This window comes from Opisthorchis viverrini (assembly GCF_000715545.1).
Source record: "Opisthorchis viverrini unplaced genomic scaffold scaffold2821, whole genome shotgun sequence".
NCBI lineage: Eukaryota > Metazoa > Platyhelminthes > Trematoda > Opisthorchiida > Opisthorchiidae > Opisthorchis > Opisthorchis viverrini.
The window spans coordinates 10,673-29,139 of NW_008752423.1; the positions used below are offsets into that span (position 1 = coordinate 10,673).

Here is an 18,467-nt window from a genome sequence, read left to right on the forward strand (position 1 = left end):
ACTATGCGAGCTATGGTTTTGAGATAACGCTGATGGTCAGCCACTCGCAGTGCCCATGTCTCTCAACCAGCCCGTACTGTAGTCTAGTGTACACGCCACTTGAGATTTGGGAATATACAACTTTGCCGCCTCAAATTAGCAAGCGTGAACCCAGTCTTGGAGATTTGTGCATTGACCTCATCCGTCACATTTTAACCGGTATATGTGAAAGGATTCATATATTGGCGTCTCCATGTTTTGCAAATGGCGTGTTAACTGACTGCATGTCTAGGAACGTAACCTTACACCTTGTGGATGAAGAGCGCATGGTCAAAAGACGGGATGAGTTTGATCCCTTCATCCAAAAGCACGTACCTTTCCCTCTTCTAAGATTCTCTCTGCACGTTTCAGATCGACGAGGTTTTCGTAACCTGCTATTTGGACACTAGGGTTTTGGAAACCTTTCAGTGTCCGCATCATCTCGTCTACCACAAATAAAGTGATTATTATTTGTCCAGTCTTGACTTGTTTCGAGCGAGTAGCACCGTGCGTGACGAGTGGAACATGTAGCTCTCGACCACTAGTATTATGCTCTTTATTGTTACCAGGAGTAGAAGTAAAGTCTTTGCGTTCGATTCGCCATGCAGGAACTAAATTGCAGTGATGTTGGCTTCCGGTTGTTTACCATTCTGGGGACCTCATTAAAGAAGAATTTTGTGTCCACAGTGTAAAAGAATCGAACTGTTGTGTAAGTGCATTAGTCCCATAAGAAAGATTAAATGTACGGAGAGGGACGCTTGAAATAGAACCTTCCGTTATATATTTGAAGGGCACACTAAGAAATGAGCTGTTGCACGATATGTATGGAGTATTTCGCTCAATCTGTTTGCGTGTGAACTGGATAACAATATCATACAAATAAAATAGAACAAGTCTTTACAATCAAGATGTTAAAAACAAGCCGTTTCCCAAGGGAATTCAACGATATGACCAACTGTTAACATCGTCCTGGTTTCCATCTTCAGATGGAAATCAATCCAGCAAACTGTAGTGTTCGTGGTCCTGTACACGATCAACACGATGCTCAGTTTCAAGTGACTGGTGAGCTGTCGATCGTTTAGCTATTAATGTATGAGAGTTTGCATTCAGGAGTGGTAGGGCCGATCGATTTATAAGCTGCGTCCAAATCGGGATGTTTCGCTTGTCTAACTCTAATTTGCCCCTCCGTTTTGCCGGGAGAAGGCATCCACACGTAGGATGCTGAATAATATTATAGCCGGCTTGCTGGAACCGCAGGTGTTGGGGATTTGGTTGTACTTGTAGGTCACTACGGGTTTGCTAGCCTGTTTAACAGCTGAGGCCAAACGCTGCTCCACTAACCTACTACTGTCTTCTCTGGGTTTCGAATTCTGCTTTTGTGAGACTGTCCGATCCTATCCTTCTTCAAACGAGGTTTCCCCTACGGATATTTAAGTTTGGTGGTGATTGTATCTTTCGTGTACTTTCATTCGTCAAGCGCATGATGCTCAAACTAATCTCCTTTTGTAGAACATCGGCCCTAAACTAGGAGAATCGATTCAGACGTTTCATTGATGGACTGGCCTACGAAGTGTTGTTTCAGCGTTTCGACGGGTCAGTTGGATACTAAGGAAGGCAGTTGTATCATCCACATCTTGCTCAACTGCTGATATGACATTTGGATGATCGCTGCTCAATTTCCGGAAAGTACGCTATCTACGTGTCTCCTGTAGAATTTCGGCCGTCCAATGGGCTGTTCTACTCACATTTCAAAGCTTGCCATAAATATGTCCGTTAGAAGGGGGCCATGCAATTCATTCAAGTTTGTGACGGCAAAGTCGCGTTTCAGGTTGCTCCAAAATCGCTTCCCGCTGCACATTACCAGATGCCTTGGTCACTTCGTTTATCTATGTTACTGTATCGACATGGTGTAGAAGACTCGCTTGAAGCTGCCGCAACAGTTTGAGCAGTTCCTCAATCAAAATCTAGCTAAGTGCGAATTAATCACGTTGCTTGTGATCGACCGGTTAAGTGTTCAGATTACCAGCCGAGAAGTCGCGGGTTCGAGTTTCCCTGTGTGGATTGCGTTCTGTTGATGATGAAACATCAATACGGTGCTTCTACAGTGCTTTTCAGCGTAGATTGACTTCAATTACATGAAGAAACCTCAATTGAAAATTCCTAAATCTCTCCGTACTACCAATAGATTATTAGACTTGAATGCGGGGAAGGGTTTACCGGAACTGCTAGACTTTATGGCAATGATAGTTTTCTTCTCAAAACCTACGAGGAATCGTTTGATCTCAAATAACCATGTTCGAACCGAGGTCTTCTCAATTTGAAGAGTACGAATCAAATGCGCACGGAAACTGTTTCAATAGCTCTGGCGGACCTTGCCACAGTAACTACGTGTGAGTAGGCGGGCTAATAAGCTTTCTCGCATAAACTGTTGTGTCGAATGACTGCTCTCCTCTGTAACCTCCAGTCTGTGTCACATCACTCTGTCGTTTGTAAGTTTAACGGACTTTACCAGTGCAACTCGGGAATGCCAGCGTGATTCAGTAGCACTAAAAGGACGACGTTCTTGTACAGGGTGGAATAGCCAGGGTCTAGTGCACCTCCACGCAGCCGCCTTAGGACTGGTTGTTACGAGAATATCCAATCACAGAGGTGATAATGTAGTAATATGGATGTGACCGAGCAGCCCAAGGAGTTCTTTCGTCCGTATGCCGACTGGGTGACCATGTGTCTCTGCATAACAGTTTCGATCTGCTACACTATACGCCTGATGTGCACTCGTACTGTGTTCTGATTCAGTTCACTTACAGGCCTTTCGAGCAGCCAATTTTATACCCTCATGCAAAGACAAAAGACAACAGCTAAACTACCAAGTTATACTTTTAGGATCAAGATCAAAGCTGCATGTAAAAAAGAACTGTCTTCTGCAATTCTGCGTCACCCAGCGTCCTTTTTCAGATACCTTGGCAATTGCGCAAGTTGCATTTGCATGAAGGTTGGGTTCCAAAGCGGCCCAGTTCCTGTTAGTAAAGAAGAACAGCATGTCCGTCCGGAAAATGGTTTATGAATCTGATTTTTACTTTAGTCAACCGACATTTTTGTTTATATCTACGATCTCGTGTGACAATAGGCCCTTCATCTGCATCAGTCTAGGTAAGAGTTTTACCCGTCACGCATCCATGCAACCATGTTCAATTTACAGTAATCGATCGCTATTAGTTATCCCGTTCGGTTTCCTCAGTACTGTTGTTCGCCCTCAGGTAATATACAATATAGCAACCTTGTCACAGTTGGGTTGGATGTCGGGAGACCAACGGACTTAAACGCGTAGGATTATGGATGATCCATAGAGGAAAATGCTGCTTGCTCAGGTAGCGTGAATGGTCCTAAGTTTGTTCGCTTGGCAGTTTGATCCCAAACGTTTCATCACCAATCGAGGTGACATCATCAGTGCGTAGTTAGAGAGCGCAGTGATGGTTGTGCTTTGAGTAGTGTTGTGCGTTACTAAGCTTACTGACAGCTGGGGCTGACCTCCGACCATGGTCGGGCGGCTCCATTGGTAGCTCTCTTATCCCGTGTCCTGATCCGCCTATGCTCACGTGACCTTTGAGAACAGAATATTTGTTTCTTCGTGAGTCCAATAACTCCTTGCAGTTAAATCAATAAAGGTCACAAGTCGGAACTAGGAAGGACCAAGGACACTTATATTGACACACACGCAACACTACTTAATGCACAACCATCGACCCATCGCTACGCACCACTACGCCGCCTAACAGCGCACTGATGATGTCATCTCGATTGGTGATGAAACGTTTGCGAGCAAACCAACGACCAACTACAGGTAATTTCCGATTTGAAAATTAACAAGAGACGGATTTGCTCACTCTGTTTAACTTTTTACACCATTTGGCCGGAAAAACCGCTCCATCAAATAGAGTTGGCAGCTTTTCTTCAGCTCAGAGCGGATTGGGTTACTCTGGTAAATTGTTGCGCTTCGAACTTATACACAAAATCACCCACCTTGACGCTGAAGCTCTTTAGTTACAGTTTTATTGCATTGTTTTTGTCGTTATCATACTCTCAGAACTGTTCACCCCATGACCGGTTTTTCCCTTCTTGGGCGCGGTCCCCGAGTTCCCGTCAACCTTATGTTCTACTCGAAACTAAATTGCACAAAATTAGCGAACTACACTCATTTGCAAACAGATTTGGTTTTACGAGAGATTCCAGCTGAATCTCTCGTTTGTGGCCTGGTGCAGCACATCCAGTTGCCTGGATACATCACAACATCGCTAACATTCTTAGGGTTTGTCTACATTATTGGATTAGGAAGTATCGGCGCGCTTACGAATTTCGATTTTACTCAGGACCGTTATTCTAGTGAGAGTCAAATCAAGTGAAACTTCTGGTCAAGTGGAACCTGACACTTGTCTACCGTCTTCCAAAGAACGCGTTTATTGTGCTGCGTCACCAGTTTGAACTATTTTAAAGCCAGAAATAGATAAATGACAGATTTCCTGATATTACACGTAGACTATATTCACTGCCCAGTGCGATTTATCTAATGATTGCATGTAGTGGAAAAATCTGTCCCCTCAGATGTGAATCTTCAAGCAAACGTTTCCTTGGTCTTCTTGTTGGACCCTCGGCGTTCACTGCTTTCATAATGGCTACACTAATAGTCCAAGTTTTTCCCTAGTCACGGGGAAAGCACTATCTTCTGACTGTTCTCATAGGTGCTTAAAAAGCACACTGATAGATTTTCCAACCCGTACCGCTGTTTACCAGTATCGTAACACAGATAAACGGTTGTCACGATCTTCTTGGCTAATGTGGCCCGCATCCTGCGAGTGGAATTACCAACAGCTGGTAGTCAGAAAACTACTTACTTACAAAGACATTATAAGAAAAATACGTGTACAATTCGGTACCAGATTGATTAACAATCCGAAAACTACGCCTTTTCGTGCAGTTTTGAGAAGAGCTACTCCTGAGAACATCACAAACGAGAGATTCAGCTGGATTGCAGGTGAGTCTCTCGAAAAAACCAAATTAGTTTGCAAATGAGTGTATATTCGCTGAAGAATTACTCCAGTTTCGAAGCGTCGACCAGTTGTAACAAATATTGTCATATTAGTGTTGAGTGACTCACTCTTCATTTAGCACATCCAGCTCGGCCGTGCCCCACGCCAATTCCATGTCCTCTTTGTTTAGCTGAATGCCCAAAATACCAATCCACATGTCGTAGCCAATTCTCTGAAACAGAAAAAGCAGGTTGCGGTGAGATTGACTTGAGGAAAGAGCTCGGAACTCACTCCCCCTGCAGTTGAAGCCGGATGAATGTGTTCATTGAAGACGATTAGCAAGGGCAGGCCAGCGATGAAAGTCATAGAATCAAAACAACCGAAGTCATTAGTTCGTTTCATACTACACTATTCACTGTTTTATTCTGCAGCTCACCCCTAAGCACGTAAGGTTCAACGTCAACAATCTCAATCTGTACTTTTCTGGGTGCATTTCTTATGAAATGTAGTCTGCATGAAGCGACTAATTATCTAAATGTTCAAAATCATGAATACATTTTTCTAATGATGTGGTTGTGAAAAGCGTTCTTCAGTTTCCTACAGATTCAAGAATCAACTGAATGACTTCTACTGTATGGTGGATCTTGTGATGCTCCCTCTCAATCTTCAATAGAGAAGGTTGTACTAATTCGCGACAGACCCGTCCTTGTTGAAGACGACTGAGGACTCAGAGTTCAAGGTGCAGGTAGACAGAGGTACAAAGATGGGTCGGTCACAGGAACTGAGTGAAAAAATCGGGCAATCTACAATTGACACAAAGCATCTTTGTTACCCCACTTTATGCAGTATTCACAACAGAGTTGTGTAGATAAATGGATCTGATTTTTGGGTACTAATCCACCTGTGTTTAATGCTGATGATGATATAAACGACGCGGATGGCTGTGTGATTGTCTTGAATGATGCTTGAATTTCTCTGGTTTAAGTGATTTTCGTGTGAAGTGCGCCTGTAATGATTGCATTCGTCTATCAATATGTTCCGCATTTCAGCTTCGACCAGGTTTACGTACCTAAACTGTTTTAGTTGTCCTGATTCTGATAGCGTTCAACCTCATCCCGCAACTATATATGTAACACATAAAAGATCCATTCCTTTGAAGAAGACTCCCTAACAATCATTCAGTAATTCATAATGTAAAAGTGCCATTTTTACTCATTCTTAGTACACTGTATTATTGGTCAATATGAATCTTCACTGGTGAGGAGGGATGTCACGTGGTGGCGATCGGCTTCCGCAGGACGACTGTTATGCACGTGCCTCCTGATTGGTCGCTGGTCTGTCAGTTTATTGCAAGCAACTTCTTGCAGCAGTTCATCGTGCACTCGGTTCCTGATTTTTGAATATCTCACTTTCTCCTGACTAATCTAATCTAGGAAGTACTTTCATCAACCCAATGAATATTTGAGTTCATAACCCTGTTTACCGCTGTTCTAGCCAAGAACCGAGTCTACATTTCGAGCACAAAAGCAAGGTCAGCTAGAAAATTCATCTCTCTCTTCAAAATGAATTTCCTTCCTTTTCTCGAGGGAGGCGGGTTCACTGTCATGGACGGTTCACTTATTAGCTTTACCTCTCAGTTTTGATCCATTTCGAACCCCGAAAGAAGACTATATAACACAGTCCTCGTGGTGATCTCATTAAGGTATTTTGATCGCGTATCTTTCTTCGGACAGGCGTAGAAGCTCGATAATCCGTTTACCCCAATAGTGAAAGCCTCTTTGTAATCAGTCAGTCCGTTCATGTACCTCCAGACTAAAATTAGGACAGTACCACAACACTGTCGACGAAGAGAAGAAAATTTACAGTAATACAACCAACGGAAACCAAAACTTTCATAAAATGCCACGTGACCTCCATTCTACCACACAAGTGGCTGTCTACAGGGGAGATCCAAGTGCTTCCTTTTTCCTCATGAACCACCCTGTCCACTTCTTTACCACTGGCTATTGTCTTCCCGAAAGCGACCAGTAATTGGACCGAGATCAACTAGTTACGGTTTGATAAAACAAACCGTGTCCACGGGGTCGGAAGGGCAGATGTTACTGCTCGGACTCATGAGGAAAGGAAAGAATCTCTGGATTTCGACCAACTTTTACATCATCTGGGCTTAAGCAGATAACCTGTATCACGGCCAAAATCAAGGCTATGTTGTATCAATCATTTAACTACTGAATAAAAAGCCGACTGAACACGGGGGTCAGTAGCAAAACGACCGTACATAACTGCTCAAATAGCTCACGCAAGGACGTGAGTAATGTTACATCTTTACAATGGTTCATTCATTTTCACTTTCAGATTAGCCAAGAATAAACGACCCTGCTCTGTGTAATAAGACTAACAGAGATCTGAAACCGGCATTCACGGGATATTTTTAATTTCTCTAGGTTTGGGCTACTTTGATTAGGTATGAAAACAGTATGGACGTTCGTCTCATTTAGACAGTCGTGTGATCGTTAGTGCTTCATCGAAATCAGCCCTTTTGATTTTTCCGCTTTCAGCTTTCCAGGCGTTAAACTTCGCACTTAAGACCCATGCACCAGGAACGCTGTGGTATCTAGACCAGCCATCTATATCCGTTCCTTTCACGTGATCACCTTTTGTGTCCAGCAGCGATTCATCCATACGGTCATCATAAATCAGTGAAGACAGTGTGAATGTGTCAGCCATAAACAGGGAAACCTTACTGAAATCCAAAGACAACCAAAGAGGATGCGTTTTTGGACCGATATCCACAACTAGCTACTGGTGAGATGAATTCAGTAAACTAACCTTCTGAGCCATCTTATGCACAAAACTCCCTTGTGCAACAAGTAGTACTGCCTTACAGAGACAGATGCAAACGATGTGATTGGTTTACGCTTGAACTTCCGTGCTGAAAAATTTACCCGACCCATAACACAGCTCATCAGGAGAAGATTGTCCGCTGGGGTTGTAATATTGATTTCCCGATTTTCAAAATCAGCGCTCAAGCCTCGGCAGAGGTTTGATGACACTTAATTCTAGACAGACCGCGCTTCCTTCTGACCCACCGAACTGTCGTCGCTAAAATAAATTTAAGCACAAAAGGAATTTCGCAGAAATCGCCTAATTTTGAAAGAAGAGTTGCGACGTTTTAATTCTATCTTCCGGAAATACCAAACCTGTAGATAAGCCTGGGTTAATTGAATCGAGCGCAAAAGGGCATTTTCCGAAGCGGGGCAACCGTGACCAGCAAGCAGCAGAAAATTAACATTTTAACTTACCTCGTTTGGTCGCGGAATCCACAACTCTGCAGTCAGTTGATTGCATATTCGCTTTGCTGCAAAGAAATCCTTTTCTAGGAATACGTGCAACAGGCATCTTTTGTCTGCGCACCTTAAATCTGGAACAAAACAAAAAGGTAATAAATGTTGAGTGTACAGAAAGTGACTGTTTACTTTTTTGAATGCAGTAATACCTATGAGGAGCGATATCCTCTAGAAAGATTGTCCGCTCCTAGGGGTTTCTGGATTTTCTTCGAGTAGCACAACGTCTACGAGACTACATGATTACCATCTTGTTCAAAAGTAAGACTCATCTGCTAAGTCATGTTTGCATGTATGGTGAATTAAAAGCCCTTTCTTTCGACAACAAGTTCATCCTGAGGATTTTGTTCTGTCAGGAGAATTGGAGCCACAACCTCTTATTTTGCCTAGATGATAATAAATCGCCTTAGATATTTTATTCTATGGTTGTATGGAAGCGAAGCGACAGTGTTGAACACTAATTTTGTGCCGTCAATAGTGATGAGGATCCGTTCGGTTGATCGAACACGGCTGTCTTACACGCCTCAGCAATCACCGAAGCTAATCTTACCTTCATGAATCTTGCAGCTGGACGATCCGTCGACTGGCTGTATTCAAATAGTACTGATAGCCGTTCAGTTGTGACGTCTTATCTACACATAGCTGCCAGGCCACCCGAATTATTATTTATGCGGCGGACAATCAACTGGTTGTATGTGCTTGCGAGGAAAAGTAACTGGTTGCTCAATTTTCACATTCATCATTACCGGCTCTGCGTATACCTGAGTACACCATGTATAGGGGAAGCTGGTCTTGCCAGGGATCGAGTGTACATTGAACGTCAGGATGGATTTCAGAACACTACTGACCTGGTCACGGGGCACGTGACCAAGATCACTCCACGCAACACCTGGCCCAGGTTGTTCTGCGCACGAAGTGTCCAAGGCCATTTCATTCTGTGTGATTCCCGTCTCCCTCTGACCCTAGAGCAATTCGTGTATGCCATAGGTGTGATGGTGCACACTAAGGAGCAAACATGGAATTGTGGTGGGTTTTTTGGCTGCCGATCACTTTTCTGACCGCTCGGTTTGTTTACATCTATCCGTAACTGTTCGGTTGTTTCTCCCCAATGGTCTGATGGCCCTCACGGGCGTCTCATCCTCCGCACCCTGTATGTCGTTTTTTCCGTAATTTCTTTTGATGTACTGCTTTATTTCATCACTTGTCATGCGGAGACCGCCACGCTGACTCTTGTAACCGTTTCCCGAAATCCTCCGAATTGCTAGCTTGCTGCTGCTGTCCGTATTTATGATGCACCTAAACAAACGTCTTAAAACCAAACAGGTGCTTCCTGTCGGTCAATCTGTTGTTCGCCACAGTTCTGTTGTTTCTGTCAATATTAATTTATCTGCTGCCCAAGTACATATATCCCTCCGTCCTCCTCTATGACTTCGCAGCTGTGTGAGGCCAAATATCAGTGGAAGCCAGCTCTGTGGAGTCCATCATGCCACACCGAACTCTACAGGCGGTGGTGGTCCAATCGATGGATGTCGTTGAAACTACATGACAGAAAAGAGCAAAGTGGAAAACCGGTATCCCAACTAAAGGGATCGGGATGGTGAACGATATGGAGTTGAGCGGTTGAGCCACTTCCCTATCACAGTTGCAACGTGAGGTGCCTCAACCTCTAGAACAGCTTTAAATACTCTAAAGACAGGGTCAAGGACAGGCTCAAAATACCCCGACTTCGGAAGGAGACGTCATTACCATTATTAGTACCACTAGTATTATCATTATTACTATGGGAACCATCATCGGCTTCACTTTCATGGGTTGTCCACTCGTAGGTAGGACTGGGTCGTCCGCTTGCAAGTTCACGACCCCATTCATTGGGCCCTGCGTCAACAACTTCACATGTCGAACACTGAGGATAACACATCGGGTAAAACTTGACGTTTTGTCCTGTCGGTGAAGCACAGACTGGCTTCATTGACGGAACAAAATCCCACTCATAGTTGTTTGTAAGTTTTGTATCTGATGACCGTCTCAAAAAATTCTGCACCAGTGAGAATGTAGGCATTTGTTGCAAACGGCAAACAGCTTAGTTCGCGGTTTCCGCAACGTTCGGGAGGACATTTCAATTTCCTCCGGAATGATAAAATTAACACAGCAACTGACGAACATCACACCAAATGGGTGTAAAAGATCAACCCAGGATCTACAGTCCTGTGCTCCACAGTCTTTCGTCCAGCAGTCTGCAGCATATGACTATTCGGAGCTAAGAGGTGTAATCTAGACTAAATCTCCGGCCAGTCCCCAGCACATCAAATCCAGCATTGTTCCACGATTGTTGCTGCTTTTGATCGTCCTTTGCAAGCAGTGGCGACGCCGACTATATTTGGAGCCGACTCAGGGTTGTCCAGAACAATGTCTGTGCAGAGAACGTTAGTGATCAACTGATACACTCATGCCCTGAGCGGAATTCGGTAGCACCGTTAGACCAAAACCATACGTCACAATGTTGGCAGGCGGAGCAGTGAAACGACTGGCTGCAGCCATTCTCGTTTTCTTTTTGGACGGAGAAGATTTACGTTGTGAAGCCTCGTTCTTTTCAACTTCCGCCGTGACACAAAAAGGTCTTGTTAATTACACCTTTTCTGTGCGATTCACCATCATCATCATCATCAACATCATCATCATCATCATCATCAAGAGCAGTGTGGAACTGAAGTAACCGTTATGACCTGGCCGTCGGTTTCCACCGTACTGCTCAGTCAGGATCAATGCCATCATCACCCATAACACTATCATCATCGACAGCATGACATCAGTGTTCGACACTGATGCTTCGCTGCCGTATAACCACGATTTATTTGCTAGATTCATTTTGAAGAAAAGAATGAAATTAAACAGGGAGCAGACTTAGTACTAGTCTACCACAATCATTCCGAGTTACCTACAACTCATCGAGGCAGATAAAAACTGACTAACAGTAGTACAACGACACTCCAGTCACTTTTATCCATTGATTCATAGGGAAAAGCAACCCTTAATGATGGTGCCGTCTCACGAAAGTACGGAAGCAGAAGTTGATGGTGCCCTGTTATTTGGTTTCGCATTTCAAGCACATCAAAGGTTCCGAATAAGAGGACTTTCAGTTGGGACTCATTCCTGTAAGCAAACATAATCCATCTTGAAACGAGGAGAAACACTGCATGGTGATACAATTTTTGTCGTTAATCATCAGCAACACCAATGAGTGGGGAAGTTCGATGCAAACAACTTCAAAGTTTTCGGACTGTCCATGAATAACTGATCCAGACAAAATATCCCGTACCTGAAAGATCGTTCGAGGAATTGGCCATGCCCGATAACAGGGGAGATATCACGTGACTGAAGGATAATGGTGCCGCGTCCTGTTTAAGTGCTAGTTTAGTACATCATCCGTGGCTGAGTGTCATCAGCTAATAACCGAAATTTCTCCAGTTCGAATTTCTCTACAGATTCATGAGTTATGCAGCATTTGTTATTCACAAAACGCATAAGCGCTGTAGTTTATCTTCATTTGAACATCCGTCCACTGACATATAGGCCCCCTTGACTTCCGAAAGGTTCGCCTCAAGGCCTTTCCAAATAGCTTCAAAGTACCCTTGCCGGGCACCCGAGTGAGACCGAACCGTCCGTTTTCGTTGTATAGAAGCATTTACTCATCTTGTAAGTCTTTGCGGGTTCGATATTTTTCAATGCCACACCAGTGCTGAGTCGGGCTGAGCACATTACTGCAAGTCAGGCAACTCACCACCAAAACGTGGCGGAACATAATCCGCCTCTGATAAACCAAGAGGTATGGACCATTGCTGTAATGTCTTGCTGTAATATCTCATTCTTCCGTCTTGTGGTATTGAGAATCGAGACTACAGATCTTAATTTTAAAGGTATGCAACAGACTCTTTGACGTTAACCAATCTTGGTTGGTAGTTCACCCTGTAGAGTGGGATGCCTCGAAGTCCATCTGAGAGCTTACCATTTCTGCGATAGCACAATTACTCAGCGAGTCTTGGGTTATTGACATTCCGTAACCATTTCGGAGTGCGTGAAACCAAGAAAAATTAAGAGATTTACATGGTCCCTGATTGAATGTCGCTGACCTTGGACTGACCTTGGACGGTGATACCTGATTCGTTCTAAACATGATGATGTAACGGATAAGATTCGAATAGAGAAGAAATAAATTTCAGCGGAGTAGTACTGGTTTTTGCTGGAAATTGGTAAATTCACAATACTTATCAGCACTTAATACTTTGGAGTGTTTCCTAGCAAGGTGAAAAACACTCGTCACTGTCACAGGTAGATAGGAAGAGAAAATGCTCCAGTAAGACAAACATAGTTTCATACAACTCATTCGTTCTGACGATGGCTTCTGTTTCATGTGATAACGCTCTGGGAACCACTGAGGCATGTCAGTACACTGAGCATGCAGAGATGTATGTCTACGACTAAAGACGTACGGATGGACTCTGTAGAACGTAACTGTGGAAACATGGGCGTTAATGTCATTTACATATTCCGTAAAGGATGATATGACCGGAATTCAACATGAAAAGAGAGTACCTGGGGTGGTTCTCCATTGGCTTAGTGCCTGTTTTCCGTCTGTCTCCGATTTTATGTCAGTTCCTTAAAAGCAACTCCTCGCGGATTTTCGGAACAAAACTCCTCAAGTGAAATCTAGAAATCGTTTCACTCTCTTGATTAGTAGTGCACTTATAGTGAAGCACTGGGATTTTGTCGCGCTGTATTTACTCGCTGTGGATATCGGTTTTCAGATTTAACGATTCAGAGAGTAGCTCGACATCAAGTATGTATGAACAGTAGCTGTTTGAAAATGTTCTGTCTATGTGGATGGAGCTCAACAGTTGGGCGACTAACTGTTTTCAGCTATTCTAGTGACCTTACACCTACCGTGCAGACCAAGCCTGCACTAATCTCGATGTACCCCTCCAATTCACCAAGATCATGCAAGAGCACAAAGAAAGCGGCTCACTTCAGCCACCTCGCATGTTAAGCTGTATCGAAAGTAAATCACATTTGTATGAAAAACTCGCCTCTAATGAAAAAAACCTGAAAATGAGATGGTACTCACAATATCGATCCTCTGGGTAGTCCACCGGAAACTGTTGCATCAAATGATTGATGAACTTCGCGCAGTTCATTATTGCTAAAGTACGGAGAAAATGTACTTGAAAGTGAGGTGAAAATTATTCCAGCTTATCCCTGGTAAAGTAAGTGTACGGGTATCAGTGCAAGATGGCAAAGTTTGCCAGCCCCATCTTTTTCAACTAATCGGGTCCATTTGGTTATCGAATCAAGTTCTTCTCCAATCAAATGTGCAGTGAAAATTACTCCAATAGGGTTTATTCAGGCCGGTAGTCAGAGAATTGGACTAGGGTCCCCATAAATACCACGAAAAATCCCACAACTCAAAAAGAGAGCTTATACCCAAAATTGAATTTCAAACAGAACACCTTCTGGCAAATTTGGAAACGGAATGTGTTTGTGGAAACCATTCACCGTGGGTCAGCTGCTTGTTACCACCCGATCCAGTCTGTGACTTTGTTGTTGAAACAGGTTGAAAAAAGCAACAAGTGATTCCACGGGACATCCCGTTTAGTTGGCATAAAGGAGGTTTTCTATCAAGCTTGTAATGTTGAAAACAGCACATCGAATTTTATTCACGGCAAATCCATAACTCTGGAGGAAATTAGGATTCTTCAAACTTTCTGGAAATCTCCTCAACTCATATAAAAAACGAAATCAGGTGTTTAACTTTGTAATTTACTACTAACAAGGTTGCTGAAAATCCGTCGACAGCCCACGACCGGTTTCGCCCCTTTTTGGGGCTCATCAGGTAGGCGCAGTCCCCTGGTTTCCGTCAACCTTATGTTCTACTTGAAACACATTCAGTTGCCTGAGAACATCACAAACGAGAGATTCACCTGGGTTCCAGGTAGTCTCTGGATAAGCCAAATAAATTTGCAAATGAGTGTATATTCGCTGAAATCAGGTGTCCTTTTAATCAACTCAGAGAACAGTCTGTCAGTCAGCTCTCTGAGTAAAGTAGGTTGGCCCTATCTAAGATATGATGATCGGCCGAATCGAGTCTTCAAGACTATGGTGGTAGGAGGTGACGGACAACACACATTTTCAGGATTTGTTTTCTAGATAATCTGCACCAAAACCAAAACATTGCGACGCAACTAAGGTTTTCTTAAACGCCAGCCGAATGCATCACACGGGTGCGGGGGAATTGAGATATAATAGAGTAATTTCCAATTAATTTACAAGCCCTTTCATTTTGTTCTCGCTGTTGAAAGCGCGCTTCAGGTATAGAAGGGCGAAAGAAGGTCAAACTGAAGTGGTCGATGCAACTAGTCAGTGTACTTGACCGACGCTTCCTCATCTCAGTTTGTCGAGCACACTAACAAATAGTTTTTAAAGGACAAACCAAAAATGATAGCAGCTAACAGTAGCCTCTCCTGAGTGCGAATCCTCAACAAAGGCTCATGTTAGCTACCTTAACACAACTCCACCACCGGTTTCGTTCTGCTTGGTGGACAAATACCCAGAGTTCCAAATTGCAGATTAGTTTGATGTTAATGGCAATCCCAGCTGGGATCTCTCGCCTTTAATAAAATTTAGCTGGATTTGCTAGCTATTTACCAAACTTAGAGAGAGGATGCCTTAAAACCGGAAAGTCAGCCGGGGTGGGGTGGGGTAGATAGCTTTCATCAGAAAAAACTCGCCTGAATGTAGACTACAGTCGTTTGGATACAGGAAAAGAAAACGCCGTCCTGGTGAAGAAATTTGTGCAGCCATGCGTTGGAACTGAAGACGAGACCGTATATCTGCACCAAAAACCGTATTTACCGTGCTGATGACGTTGGAACACAAGTTAAATCTGTGTCTGTCGCCCACAGATGAAAAATGAAATCACAGTAAAATGAACCATGTAAAATATCCATAAACCATCCATCACCTCAGAAAGTACTTACCTTCCCCTCTTGGGAGAAAAGTGACCAGGATGAGGAGACCCCAGCCGCAAACACCACAGATTTGGTTCATGTCGAGAGGGCCCGGCCAAACTTCAGCTGAAACAGGAAGTGGTAAACGTTTGTTAGAGAAAAAATGCGGCTATCTGATTCTGAGGGTCAGTACATTTGTAATGAAAAACAATTCTAACATTCATTAGCTTTTTAGCTGAGGAAAAATGACACAGCAAATCGCGAGATTGGTGTAGAATTAGCGTAATGCTCCCTAGAATCGACTGAACGATAGCATCCACGGTCACTTTCCCCGATTTAGAATATGGTGCTGGCGCGGCCGAGATCGCGCTAGCAAACACTAAAATATTGGCTTAAGAAAACTTTTTTGTCAAAACAACTTGTTATATGACAGCGAAAATCACCAGAATCAATACGAACAGTCAGCTGTGCAGAAGGCTGAGAGCCTGCTGATCGAACTACTTTAACGGCCGAAGATGCCATGGGGCTACGGGCATGATGCAGCGCTAAAATGAGAGGTAGGAACGAGACTAAACCTTAGCTGTGTGTCAAATAGGTGGCCGGATTCAAGCAAAACAGAAAGTCGAACTTACCAAAGTACATTGATTTACGTACCAAGTTGGTTTTCACGGGAGACCAATCTGAATCTCTCGTTTATACCATTTTGCTTAAAATGGACATGCTGTACCGAGCCGCTTCGTGTTTCAGTTGGCTGTCTAAGGGTCTTCAGCAACCTTATGAGTAATGCGTTACGTCTATAGAAAGTTGAACTGCCTACTAGGAAAACTACAGATTTGGAAGCCAGAGTGGTGTGTTTGAACGTATAGTTGGCGGTATCACTAGAGCCATCATTGATTACCGGCCCTGTCGAGGGTAGAAAAGTTTGTTCAGCTGGAACCTTAGACTTACAGCAGCCATCGGTTCACAGAGAGAGAGAGGACGACATATCCTATTGTCAAATGCAGATGCGATTCCGATTGTGGCAGCGAATTGACCATCGCGACGATCTACAGAATACGAAATCGAATAACAAATCCAGTCATCTTCAACAGGGTCAAAAAGTTGCTCAAATGGAACGTTGCTTCTACGCCATGCGATTCTTCCTTGTTCGGTATGCATCACCATCATCATCGACTGCACAATATCAAAGTTCAACATGGACGCTTTGCCGACGAACAACCATGGTTCATTTGAAAGTCTCGTTGTGAAAAAGTGGACGGGGAAGAGGCTTAGTGTTAGCTTCCTACAAACATTCTCCAAACACCCATTCAAGAAATCTGGATAGAAAATGACAACGAGAACGCCACTGACATCGATTAGCAGCCATAACTTGCGGTGCCTTCAACCAGGCACATCGAGGATCACGCGGTCTCCATCCTGAAAGGCGAGCAGCACCAACAGCTTTGTAACGCTTTGTAATCTCTTTCATATCCCTCTACCATCACTCTGAGTTGGGTACGGAAAACAACACGCTCTTCGGCAAACGGTGGTTCGGCTGGCACCACGTCTTTATGTCGTTCTTGTACAACGAACAACACGATCTGGCCTCGTCAGTGGAAACCAACTGTCAATTTCGATGAACAGCTCAACCGCCACTTGATCAACAGTCAGTCACTTGTACAATGAACAACACGATCTGGCTTCGTCAGTGGAAACTAACTGTCAAGTTCGATGAACAGATCAACCGCCACTTGATCAACAGTCAGTCACCCGAGCTACCAAGATTATCAACCAGTGGTTTAGATAGGACATGGGGAAAGTGCCAAACAGGCCGGCGCAATATTCGGTCTGCTCTCACCCAAACAACAAGGTGCCTATCATACAGTATGAGGTGGTCCTCAAAAAACGAAGTCAAACAGCCCAAAGTTTGTTGAAAGTAAGCGGAGTTGTTCAAAACCGTTTGACATCTGTGATGCAGATGAACGAGTACGCAGTTAGGCCACCCTGTTTTGAAAAGACAGGTCCTATTCCGCTGTTCGTAGTGAAGGTTCCGTTACCTCCACCTGTCAAATTCGACATCATCCATCGATTCATGTGTGGTTGCTTCGCCAATTATCCAGACAGAATGAAAAGGTAAGTTCGGCTGAAAGCAGTGGAACGGATGGCCCGTCAGACGCATAGACAAGCATCAGAACCATAGAGGACACATCGTCTTTGGTGGTTTGCCGTCAGATTCAGATTTAACATCGCGTCGACCCAACGAATGCATCTAGCTCGTGCTGGATACAAACACAAGCTGTCTTTTGAAATTTTCTGAGATAGCTTCCCTCCGTGAATAAAAGTCAGATCTGCGTAAGCAGTTCCTCGTGTTATTGTCACTTCCATATAAAACGGCGAAATAGCAATTTCTCCCTTTCATCCTCTAGGGTTCGCGCCTGATTTGACATAGTGAACCAAATCTGCTATTTCATGCTAACATGTTCCATTTGAAGGCTGAAACCATTCTGATTCGAACAATTACTGAGTATCAACACTGCGTATTTGAGAGGTTTCGAATTTTTCTTACTGCATTTGATTTAAACACATTGTTTTACGCCCCACTCCCTTGAGAACACCACAAAAATAATCTCCTCCAAGGGCTAGGCGTGATGTTGTAAGTATTTTCTGATGGATATCAGAATGAAGTAACGGGCGAAAAAAGTGGAAATTGATTGTGTAACTCTGGTTGCCTGCTAAATGTATCCTTCCTGCTCTTCTTTTTCTTAATCACGCTATAAATATACGAGAAGGAAGTCACATTTTATCGAAGCTAGGTCACACTAGGTAAGCAATAGGTTGAGAGGTGTTAGTACCACTGTCAAAAAAAGAGACCAAATTCTGTCAAACATTGTTTACTCTATCGCTTTAATATCACTATTCCGGAAAGAGACACCTATGGCGTCAGAATGGTTTATCCCTTAATCCGAAGGGACGTGTGTATCAAGCTACAGTACGGGCTGTTCTGTTGTATGGCTGTGAGACTTGGTCTATTCGAGCAGCAGATCTGAGACGTCTTCAGGTGTTCGACAATAGTTGTCTCAGAACCATAGCTTGTGTGGCTTGGT

The 18,467-nt window shown here is 43.7% G+C and overlaps 1 protein-coding gene across 1 annotated transcript; it reads right to left on the reverse strand.

Annotated features, from left to right (window-relative positions):
• Nucleotides 1–5,171: 5,171 nt before the first annotated feature.
• Nucleotides 5,172–15,484, reverse strand: T265_15704 (hypothetical protein; the record flags this gene model as incomplete). The annotated part of the gene is made up of 4 exons (XM_009178981.1): nt 5,172–5,274; nt 8,345–8,463; nt 13,506–13,580; nt 15,415–15,484. Coding segments are annotated over 4 exons (365 nt in total), but the record flags the coding sequence as incomplete, so codon positions are not given.
• Nucleotides 15,485–18,467: the final 2,983 nt, after the last annotated feature.